We start from the raw sequence: 12,845 nt of genomic DNA on the forward strand, positions 1-12,845 counted from the left end.
CCAGCAATTTCTTTTGGAACTACTTGTTTCCCATTACTGACTGTATGCAAAAACAAATCTTTAAACACGTTATAGAAGTTATTTTAGCAGATATAGAGATATCTATCTATCCTGGCCTAAAATTATATACCTTTTTAACTACAGTAAAGAGAAAGTGTCTGTTTACAGGCTATTTGTTAAAAGTAAGGGACTGTACTTGGAATGAGCTGGTTGGGTTAAACTTGTATGACACAGAAAGAAAACAGACTTTATTCCTTGAATTGACTAGGAAAAACTACTACAAGATGTGTAAAGAAGTAAAAGTTGCCTGTAAAAGCCATTCAACTCATGAAGGTGTCAAGTCACTTTAGAATCGGCCATAAACAATGGCAGGCAAATTACAAATGGGCCCCTTTCAAGAACATTTATAGCTTAGCTACACTGATGCCATTAGTTAGTTTTATCATTTACTAGGGGGTTGCCCTCTGCTCGCTTCGCTCACCAACCCCCCCTAGCGCAAGCCACTTCGCATCTCTGCCGCTCATGTTTTGAAGAGGGGGGCTGAACGCACCCCAAGTTGATGCAGTTGCTCCTCCAAAACCCCCTCTTAAACGGTGATACAGTGGGAAACAAATAGTTTTTTTACCTCCTCTTTGCTCAATCAGTTGCTGGCTTGCTTGCTGCGGTTGTGCCGTGCGATCTGCATCTTGTGTGGCGCTTCGAACATTTAAAAGCCTGTACAGCAGCTGTCCTACTCTTTGTCTTTTATTTCTGGTCCCGGGCATGGTTAAATCTCTTGGCACAAACTCGTCTCGCAGGATGTGAGTTCTTGATATTTTTTAGTTTATAATATAAAAACGGAGTAAGAATCTGAAAATCTTAACATCACATTAAAGTTCGATAAATTCTGAAAAGAATGACACCAAACATATATACACAGTGGGGCAAAAAAGTATTTAGTCAGCCACCAATTGTGCAAGTTCTCCCACTTAAAAAGATGAGAGAGGCCTGTAATTTTCATCATAGGTATACCTCAACTATGAGAGACAAAACGAGAAAAAAAATCCAGAAAATCACATTGTCTGATTTTTGAAGAATTTATTTGCAAATTATGGTGGAAAAAAAGTATTTGGTCAATAACAAAAGTTCATCTCAATACTTTGTTATATACCCTTTGTTGGCAATGACAGAGGTCAAACGTTTTCTGTAAGTCTTCACAAGGTTTTCACACATTGTTGCTGGTATTTGGGCCCATTCCTCCATGCAGATCTCTAGAGCAGTGATGTTTTGGGGCTGTCGCTGGGCAACACGGACTTTCAACTCCCTCCAAAGATTTTCTATGGGGTTGAGATCTGGAGGCTGGCGAGGCCACTCCAGGACCTTGAAATGCTTCTTACGAAGCATCGTTACCCGGGCAGTGTGTTTGGGATCATTGTCACGTTGAAAGACCCAGCCACATTTCATCTTCAATGCCCTTGCTGATGGAAGGAGGTTTTCACTCAAAATCTGACGATACATGGCCCCATTCATTCTTTCCTTTACACGGATCAGTCGTCCTGGTCCCTTTGCAGAAGAACAGCCCCAAAGCATGATGTTTCCACCCCCATGCTTTACAGTAGGTATGGTGTTCATTGGATGCAACTCGGCATTCTTTCTCCTCCAAACACGACGAGTAGAATTTTTTTCATCTGACCATATGACATTCTCCCAGTCCTCTTCTGGATCATCCAAATGCTCTCTAGCAAACTTCAGACAGGCCTGCACATGTACTGGCTTAATTGCAGTCGTATTTAATTTTCAACGTCACGCTACATTAGTCGTAATTAATTATTAAAAAAACGCCAATAATTACAGCAGTTATTTTTTTCAAGCACGTAGGAATAACACAGGCCATTTTTCTCGACCAGGCGACTGCAAATCGGTCAGAAACTTGCAGGGCCACCAGCGGTGGCCTGACGACCTATAGCGCACTTTTTACTAAGGCCAGTGTTATGAAACCAGTTATATTTCATTATGGAACATATAAAAATCTTGATGGGTGTAGAAATACTAGCAGTACCTTATTTTATTAAGAGAGTGATATTTTGGAAAACTAAACAATACTTTACTAATGTATTTTTGTAAGACTTAGCATGAAATCATTTGATTTACATTTAGTTAATACTATTGTGTGGTGTAAATAGAATAGCAGATCAATTTTGGTGGGGCCCACGAGAGTAATAGCCCCTTTAATATTTGTATCTTGTAGACTTCTACTTTCTTAAAGTGCCATTTGGGAAGCAGTGACTACAAATTACCAAGCACAGAGTTTGATGTCCCTTTTTATTGGTAACATGTCCAAGTAAATTCTGTTTACCTGATATTGAACCACAATGGCTGCATTCTTGGCTAAACAAGTCACATTAGCCATCTCTCACTTATTCTAAACATACTCATCTATCTGCATAGCTGGTATCCAAAGGAAGAGGTTATTAGACTGTAAAATGTATGCATTTGTTCATTCAAAGTACAAACATTTATGCCATGGCCTCACACCAAAAGGCTTCTAGCCCTGTTACTGATAACATGGGATATTTTATAAATGGGGAAGACAGTGTAGAGTTGCATGTTTTTCTGATCACACCCAATATTTTACTTACTTTTAATTTTACTGACTTTTTTCTGGCAATCGTCAAAAACAAAATCTGGAGAATTGAAAACTGTTTTAACATCCATCCATTACCTGAACACCACTGATGTTATATAGGTTTGAGCTTGATGCGAGCATTTTATTTTCTTTTTAATATGTTACTTATAAAACAGCAATCAATACTTCAAGAAGTAAGCATCCATGTGGTAAAGCCTAGCATAATTTTCCTGTTCAGGTGCAGGACAGAGCTAGAAAGTCATCTCATGCATGATATTTTGCCATGTCATTTAGGCACCAAACTGCACATCCATTTCACACTCAAAACATTACTTTGAATCAATATGCAATAAATGTTTTCTATTGAGTTTCTTTTTTCTGTCCAAAGCAAAAAGGCGTAATAGTATTTTGTAAGAGACTGTTAATATTATGAATCTTGTCTAGACATTTACTTACATCTCAGGAGAGATTTCTGAAACGGTTCTGATGCAGTTGTTTTCTGAGAGGGTATACTCATGAAACAAAACCCATTCTGGGTGTCCAAGCCTCTCTGCACAGGAGCCATAGCCAGAGGAAGGGTGTAGCTGAGCTATGTGTTTGTGGGTCAGCATAAAGTAGTTACCTGATCCGTCTACATCCCGGGCAATCTTTAAAAAGAAGGAAAACAAATAATTAGGAAATCAAACAAAACACACAAAAACCCACTCTTTTAACATGACCTACAAAGGTTATTATTCTGTCATGTGAAAAAAGTTTATAATGGAGCAACTGCACCTTTTACAAGAATACAGGAAAGCTGCGCTCTGTGAAAGTCTCCTCTTGTAGGTCATAACACATCATGTTACCATGTTTTAGGCTTGAAACTAAAAATCAAAAAAAAACCACAGAAAGCTCTGCTTTTGTTTTGCCATTATATTCAATAACACTTTTCAAAACAGAAGCTTGTATATTTTATCCCCTTGAATTCCCTTAGGGAGGTGTCATTCATTCAGTTTGTGCAGTTCCAAGAAACACATTGTTATACATTTAAAAACCTGATTTACAGCCCATCCTTGATATAGAGCTACATCTTCATCTTTTTAAATCTCTCTTAAAATTTGTATTTCATTTATTTAACGTGTACCTTGATGCATTGAGTAGCAGATCCAGTGGCATTCTGGAGTCATATTCTGTGCTCAGTTATCTGTGTGAAATTTGCACCATCTCCCTATGCCCTGTCTAGGTTTTCCTTCTACTGTACATTCCCTTAGACATGCTGGTTGGTTTAGCTGGTCATTACAAACTGGCCACTGAGTGAGTAGGCCCTGTAATGAAACATTCGGACCTACAGTGGTTCATGGGCTTCTTACGAAACACAGCATGCCAGGTTAACTCTGCTGAGGTTGTTGCCACCTTTTCTGTGCCATAATAGTAAGTATGATTTGTCTTTTGTGCACGGAGTGCATATGCTGTCAATTAAGAACATAAAATGTGTTTTTTTCTGACAAAAGTGGTGGAATTAGTAGCTTTTTGGCCAGACTTAAAATAAAATGTCTTGTATACATTACAAAGCATTACAAAAGATGTCAATACAAATAAGTTGGCAATCAATAAATATATAAACGTTACACAGCAAAGTAAAGCAGTGTGCAGTAGTCAGAATACATGCCCATTAGCATGTAGCTCTTTCATTAAATGTTTGGTTAAACCTCATAATTTTTTATAATATATTTGTTTGACAATGTTCAAAAAGAAAACATTTACATGCATATACATAATTGTGTTGTATGCTTTTCATTCCTCCATAACTTTGGATTTTGGAGGTTCTACTCAAAATTTCACTTAGTATGGCAGATACCTTCATGATGCATCCCAGTTCAAAGTTCATGCCAGTCTGAAAAACACTGTGGTATGCTAGTTACTCAGCACCATATTTTGATAGGTAAAAATTAAGTTTAATGTAACTGAAGACATGAACCTTTTATTTTAATTGTTCATTTACTAACTAGCAGTGCTACCTTTCTAAGACAGGTTGAAATCTAAGTAATCAATGTAGACTAGCAATGCTGATGTCCCTGTTATATGCCATTAGGTATGGGATTCATAAAAGCCGCATTAATGTTTGTTATGCTCCATCTACTGGAATGACGAATGCAATGCACTTTATTACCAAAAATGTTTGTGATTCACCATCTTTTGGAATGACAAGAGATACAGCAACTGGACTGGACACAAACACACTTGTCCTTTTATTAAGGTGGATATGAATCACAGTTCCAGAATTCTGGGTCATTGGATCAGAAATTAGCTCTTCCCATAGCCTAAGACATATCTTCCTCTCTCACCCTAAAGACAAGCATGTCAGATTAATTAACAACTCTCAACTGTTCTAAAGTGAGTGAGTGTGCTACTGTACACTGTCATGGACTAGAGATGCTAGAATAGGCACCGACTCCCCACAACTTTGAACTGGATAAGTTGGTTTGTCTGTGGCTGTGTTTTTGAGAGGATATATGGATTTTAAGTCCTTGAAATAAATGCTCCATTTTAAAAAAAAAAAAAAAAAAAGCAATTAAACAGGTATCTATTATACAATCACAATGTATATCTAATAAACAAACCAGTCTGGGCGAGTGTGTAGTAAAAACGGGTCAATAACCTAGCTGTGGTGGTAAAAAGTTTTTTTTGCAGACTTCACACTAATTTATCATCTTTTTCTTTCATGTCAAATTCAAATACTACTCCATTCATGACATCCTTACCTGCATGAAGTATCCAGACAGAAGTGCTCTCTTTATGTTTAAAGTGTTACCCTTTGTGCCAAAAGATGGTTCTGAGATGGGAAGTTCAATTCGTCTTAAAATGTCTGTTAACTCAGACCTGATGGCATCAGCGGTTTGAAGTGCAAAGCAGCAAAGAAAGGCATCCGCACACCATTTCTCTGGATTAGTATCTGAAGAGAAAACAAAAAAGTATTTGTGTGTCAGGGTAATGTTGCTATTTTTAAACTCGAGTACCTTGAAATAAGCATATTTCAAAGTGGTGCATATGAAATGACATAGCATCATAGCATCATTTATCATAGCATAAATTACAAGTGCAAATGCATGTACCCAAGTCATAAAAAAGAAACTTTATATTTGAATTTTATATACATAAAGTTGTGCTTGAAAGTTTGTGAACCCTTTAGAATTTTCTATATTTCTGCATAAATATGACCTAAAACATCATCAGATTTTCACTCAAGTCCTAAAAGTAGATAAAGAGAAACCAGTTAAACAAATGAGACAAAAATATTATACTTGGTCATTTATTTATTAAGGAAAATGGTAGAATATTACATATTTGTGAGTGGCAAAAGTATGTGAACCTTTGCTTTCAGTATCTGGTGTGACCCCCCTTTGCAGCAATAACTGCAACTAAACGTTTCCGGTAACTGCTGATCAGTCCTGCACACCGGCTTGGAGGAATTTTAGCCCATTCCTCCGTACTGAACAGCTTCAACTCTGGGGTGTTGGTGGGTTTCCTCACATTAACTGCTTGGTTCAGGTCCTTCCACAACATTTTAATTGGATTAAGGTCAGGACTTTGACTTGACCATTCCAAAACATTAACTTTATTCTTCTTTAACCATTCTTTAGTAGAACGACTTGTTAGTAAGACAATGTTAGGGTCATTGTCTTGCTGCATGACTCACCTTCTCTTGAGATTCAGTTCATGGACAGATGTCCTGACATTTTCCTTTAGAATTCTCTGATATATAATTCAGAATTCATTGTTCCATCAATGAAGGCAAGCCTTCCTGGCCCAGATGCAGCAAAACAGGCCCAAACCATGATACTACCACCACCACGTTTCACAGATGGGATAAGGTTCTTATGGTGGAATGCAGTGTTTTCCTTTCTCCAAACATAACGCTTTTCATTTAAACCAAAAAGTTCTATTTTGGTCTCATCCGTCCACAAAACATTCTTCCAATAGCCTTCTGGTTTGTCCACGTGATCTTTAGCAAACTGCAGACAAGCAGCAATGTTTTTTTTGGAGAGCAGTGGCTTTCTCCTTGCAACCCTGCCATGCACACCATTGTTGTTCAGTGTTCTCCTGATGGTGGACTCATGAATATGAACATTAGCCAATGTGAGAGAGGCCTTCAGTTGCTTAGAAGTTACCCTGGGGTCCTTTGTGACCTCGCCAACTATTACATGTCTTGCTCTTGGAGCGATCTTTGTTGGTCGGCCACTCCTGGGGAGGGTAGCAATGGTCTTGAATTTCCTCCATTTGTACACAATCTGTCTGACTGTGGATTGGTGGAGTCCAAACTCTTTAGAGATGGTTTTGGAACCTTTTCCAGCCTGATGAGCATCAACAACTCTTTTTCTGAGGTCCTCAGTAATCTCCTTTGTTTGTGCCATGATACACTTCCACAAACATGTGTTGTGAAGAGCGGACTTTAACAGATCCCTGTTCTTTAAATAACACAGGGTGCCCACTCACACCTGATTGTCATCCCATTGATTGAAAACACCTGACTCAAATTTCACCTTCAAACTAACTGCTAATCCTAGAGGTTCACATACTTTTGCCACTAACAAATATGTAATATTAGATCGTTTTCCTCAATAAATAAATGACCAAGTATAATATTTTTGTCTCATTTGTTTAACTGGTTTCTCTTTATCTACTTTTAGGACTTGAGTGAAAATCTGATGATGTTTTAGGTCATATTTATAAAGAAATATACAAAATTCTAAAGGGTTCACAAACTTTCAAGCACAACTATATATATATATATATTAGGGCTGGGCAATTAATCGAAAAGTAATCGAAATCGACATTCAGAACCTATAATCGATCAAATTTTTCCAGGTCGATTATTTCGATTACTTTCCCTTTAAAAACACTACCGCGTGTGGAGTCACGTGACCCCGCTCCGTTATGTTACGTTATTCCGCCGACATGTCGAGCATGGAGAGCTTAAACACTGACACACCTGAGCAACAAGAGCAGCTTGTACCAAAGAAAAAACGCAGTCTCCCTCATTTGGACACATTTTGGCTTCAGTAAGGATGACATCGAACAAAATGAAGTCAGATGTAGACACTGTAGAAAAACAGTTTCGACGCCCAAAGGTAACACCACCAATTTGTTTCAACACTTGAAGCACAATCACATTACTGAATATGAACAGTGCATGGCTTAAAAAAAACAAAAAGAGACTGACAAGCGCCCAGCAACAAGTGCCTCCGCAAAGCAGATGTTGATAACACAAGCGTTCACAAATGCCACACAGTATGAGAAGAGTTCAAGAAGATGGAAAGAAATAACTGACACTATTTGTTATTACATCGCAAAGGATACGACTCCCTTGGCTACAGTGGAGCGAAGCGGGTTTAAACACCTCATTAAAACTCTCGACAGAAGATACACTGTGCCATCGCGATCACATTTTTCTAAAACTGCGCTGCCAGACATGTGCAAGACATGTAAAAATGTAGCTGCTGAACTGAAAAATGTTCAACACTTTGCAGCCACATCTGATCTCTGGTCAAGTAGGACGATGGACCCATTCTTGAGCCTTACTTTGCACTACATTGACGATGATTGGAAGCTGCACCAGAGATGCCTTGAGACGGCATATTTTCCAGCCAATCACACGGCAGATATGATTGCGCAAGGTCTGAAAGATATGTTTTCTGAATGTTGACCTTGCGGAAGAAAAACTTTCAGCCATTACAACAGACAACGGTGCTAATGTTGTCAAAGCTGCTGCGCTTAATGGGTGTTTACGGCAGCAGTGTTTTGGACACCGCCTACACCTTGCAATTGGTAAGTACACGTCAGCTTAATTAAATATAATGGCATAAAAGCAAAAGAGGTCATTAGGAAGCTTTTTTAAAGGGAGTGAGGCAACACCTTCAGCAAGTTCAGCTACACCCACTCTGTCACTTCAGCAATCGCTAGAAGCAGAGATAAGCAGCTATTTGGTGTCCCCCATGCTGGATAGTGAGGCAAATCCACTGGACCGGTGGAGGAAGCATCATGTACACTTTCCCACTCTAAGTAAGGTGGCAAAAAGTATCTCTGCATACCAGCTACTAGCTCCCCATCAGAGTGGGTTTTCAGTTCGGGCGGAAACATTGTTACATGCCTCAGGTCCTGCCTGAAACCTGAAAAGGTTAACATGCTCGTGTTTCTTAGTAAGAACTTAGAGTAAATTCATGTTAATATAGTGACATGACAAGATCGCTAAGATCACCTCATGCAACAGTGTTTAGAGAGTTCTATTTTCATTACAACATTAAAATATTTGTTTACAGAAGATGCAAGAAATGCACTGTTTAAAATATTATTTACAGGATATATAAGAGTTATTTTATTTAGAAGAGATACTGTTTATTTTCTACTTTTAATAAGAAAAACATTGAAAATAATTTTTTTTGTTTCCAAAAGTGCAAGTTATTTATTTTTACTTTTTTTATAAGAACAAAGTGACTGTTCGTTTTAGGCAATGTGTGCTTTAATTTCAGTTGTTCAACATTGATGTTCAATAAATAATCACAGATAGAAGATGTGTGTGTTTCCTTCAATTATTTTAAAATCAAGTAATGCACCCTTCATTCAAAAATCTCTCACTTGTAATATGTGAGCATATTTACTGTACAAAACTTGTCAGTGAACTATGAGGGCAAAATAAATAAATAAATAAAATAATCGTTCATTAATCGTAATCGAGTTAAAATGTTCAATTAATCGAGATTTTGATTTTAGGCCAAATCGCCCAGCCCTAATATATATATATATATATATATATATATATATATATATATGGAAGAGAAGGTCTGTGATACGGTTTGCATATTTGCAGTTGGAGATCCACAAAGGGAGACAAAAAAAAACGAATCACGTATCATACGTGATTCGTTTTTTGTCTCCCTTTGTGGATCTCCAACTGCAAATATTATATATATATATATATATATATATATATATATATATATATATATATATATATATATATATATATATATATATATATATACACACACATACATACATACACACATATATACTGTACATATATACACATATACATATATAAATAACTAAATTTGATCCATGTAACGATTGATTTATACATCATAAAATCATGATGAACTTTCTTCAGCAAAGCTGATGTTAAAGTGATTACTGAGGAATATCTGTCTGGTAAAATTTCTCCATCTACATGAAGTCCATAAGGGATGTGATATGAATCATAAATTCTCCCTAAAATGCAGCTCTTGGAATACCACTACAAATATTGCACACCAAGACTGGTCACTTCCCGGGTCCTCCCTGCGTGGAGTTTGCATGTTCTCCCCGTGTCTGCGTGGGTTTCCTCCGGGCGCTCCAGTTTCCTCCCACAGTCCAAAGACATGCTGGTTAGGTGGATTGGCGATTCTAAATTGGCCCTAGTGTGTGCTTGGTGTGTGGGTGTGTTTGTGTGTGTCCTACGGTGGGTTGGCACCCTGCCTGGGATTGGTTCCTGCCTTGTGCCCTGTGTTGGCTGGGATTGGCTCCAGCAGACCCCCGTGACTCTGTGTTCGGATTCAGCGGGTTGGAAAATGGATGGATGGATGGATGCTTTAAATAACCAGGTTTTAAGACTCGCTTAAAAATAAATATATTCCCAGGAAAGTAGCCGCACTATAAATTCAGTAATAAGAGATTCTCTTCTTAGTGTGGATTATCATTAGCTTAGAGTATAGTCTGTGCCTTGGAATTCATTTAGTGTTTGCTGTAGAAAAGGAATTAAACTAACTTTGCATTATACACTGTAACTAGACATCTGTGCATTATGTCCTAATTGCTACACTAATATGGGATTTTGGCATTTAGTCATATATGTCATTGTACATAAAATGTCTGCCTTAACTCTTAAGTATGAGGGAATATTTTAATTAAAATCAAAGCTGTTTAGTACTGGAACAATTTACCTTCTTTTACTGCATGACAAGGATGCTTTCTGTGTGTAATGAAAGAAAGAGATTTACGCTTCAGACATTATCATGAAATCCTTTGTGAGATTATTATGATATGCAACAGAATTGTTACCCTTATCTAATCTCATTTCCTTATGTGAATGAACCCTTAATCAGTTTTAAAGTCTATCCCAATGAAGATATTTTTTAAAAGTATCACGCTCTATTAATTACATAGTAAAAGTGATAAGCAGACACTTTGTTATATATGTAAAATTGCATTCTAAATTTTAACAAATGTATACACACATTTCTAGGAATCTCAAGAAAATTATACCATCCATCCATCCATTCTCTTCCGCTTATCCGAGATCGGGTCGCAGGGGCAGCAGCTTGAGCAGAGATGCCCAGACTTCCCTCTCCCTGGCCACTTCTACTAGCTCTTCCAGGGGGATTTCGAAGTGTTCCCAGGCCAGCTGAGAGACATAGTCCCTGGGGCCTCCTCCCAGTTAGATGTCCCCGGAACACCTCACCAGGGAGGCGTCCAGGAGGCATCCAGGTCAGATGCCTGAGACACCTCATCTGACTCCTCTCGATGCAGAGGAGCAGCAGCTCTACTCTGAGCCCCTCCCGGATGACTGAGCTTCTCACCCTATCTTTAAGTGAGAGCCCAGACACCCTGCAGAGGAAACTCATTTCAGCCACTTGTATTCGCGATCTCGTTTTTTCGGTCACTACCCATAGCTCATGACCATAGGTGAGGGTAGGAACATAGATCGACTGGTAAATTGAGAGCTTTGCCTTTCGGCTCAGCTCCATTTTCACCACGACAGACTGATGAAGATCCCGCATCACTGTGGATGCCGCACCGATCCACCTGTCAATCTCCTGCTCTATTCTTCCCTCACTCGTAAACAAGACCCCAAGATACTTGAACTCCTACACTTGGGGCAGGATCTCGTTCCCAATCCTGAGAGGGCACTCCACCCTTTTCCAGCTGAGAACCATCGTCTCGGATTTGGAGGTGCCGATTCCCATCCCAGCCACTTCACACTCAGCTGTGAACCGATCCAGAGAGAGCTGAAGATCACGGCCTGACGAAGCAAACAGGACATCATCATCTGCAAAAAGCAGTGACCCAATCCTGAGCCCACCAAACCGGGCCCCCTCAACGCCCTGGCTGCGCCTAGAAATTCTGTCCATAAAAGTTATGAACAGAATCGGTGACAAAGGGCAGCCCTGGCGGAGTCCAACTCTCACCAGAAATGGGTTCGACTTACTGCCGGTAATGCAGACCAAGCTCCGACACTGGTTGTACAGGGACTGAACAGCACTTATCAGGGGGTCCAGTACCCCATACTCCTGGAGCACCCCCCACAGGATTCCCCGAGGGACACAGTCGAACGCCTTTTCCAAGTCAACAAAACACATGTAGACTGGTTGGGCAAACTCCCATGCACCCTTCAGGACTCTGCCAAGGGTGTAGAGCTGGTCCACTGTTCCACGACTAGGACAAAAACCACACTGTTCCTTCCGAATCTGAGGTTCGACAATCTGACGGACCCTCCTCTCCAGGACCCCCGAATAGACTTTTCCAGGGAGGCTGAGGAGTGTGATTCCTCTGTAATTGCAACACACCCTCCGGTCCCCCTTCTTAAAGAGGGGGATCACCACCCCGGTCTGCCAATCCAGAGGCACTGTCCCCGATGTCCATGCAATATTGCAGAGGCGTGTCAACCAAGACAGTCCTACAACATCCAGAGCCTTGAGGAACTCCGGGTGTATCTCATCCACCCCCGGGGCCCTGCCATAAAGGAGTTTTTTGACCACCTCGATGACCTCAGTCTCAGAGAAGGGAGAGTCCACCTCTGAGTCCCCAGGCTCTGCTTCATCACTGGAAGACATGTTAGTGGGATTGAGGAGGTCTTTGAAGTACTCCCCCCAACAATGTCCCGAGTCGAGGTCAGCAGTGCACCATCCCCACCATATGCAGTGTTGACACTGCATTGCTTTACCTTCCTGCGACGCTGGATGGTGAACCAGAATCTCCTCAAAGCCGTCCGGAAGTCGTTCTCCATGGCCTCCCCAAACTCCTCCCACGCCCGAGTTTTTGCCTCAGCAACCACCGAAGCAGCATTCCGCTTGGCCTGCTGGTACCGGTTAGCCGCCTTGAGGCACGGAACATTGCCCATTCAGACTCAATGTCCCCCACCTCCCTTGGGACGTGGTCAAAGTTCTGCCGGAGGTGGGAGTTGAAGCTACTTCTGACAGGGGACTCTGCCAGACGTTCCCAGCAGACC

General features: G+C 40.1%; 1 protein-coding gene across 1 annotated transcript in view; it reads right to left on the reverse strand.

Moving 5' to 3' along the window:
* The window catches only part of dhx32a (DEAH (Asp-Glu-Ala-His) box polypeptide 32a), a 56,990-nt gene that overhangs the window by 8,590 nt on the left and 35,555 nt on the right, over window positions 1-12,845 (reverse strand). The window contains exons 9-10 of the mRNA XM_028795281.2: window positions 5,347-5,537; window positions 3,062-3,252 (exon numbers count right to left, since the gene is read on the reverse strand). Coding sequence (XP_028651114.2) covers window positions 3,062-3,252; window positions 5,347-5,537 — 382 coding nt within the window. The remainder of the gene's footprint in view (window positions 1-3,061; window positions 3,253-5,346; window positions 5,538-12,845) is intronic.

The sequence above is a fragment of the Erpetoichthys calabaricus genome, chromosome 2 (assembly GCF_900747795.2).
Source record: "Erpetoichthys calabaricus chromosome 2, fErpCal1.3, whole genome shotgun sequence".
NCBI lineage: Eukaryota > Metazoa > Chordata > Cladistia > Polypteriformes > Polypteridae > Erpetoichthys > Erpetoichthys calabaricus.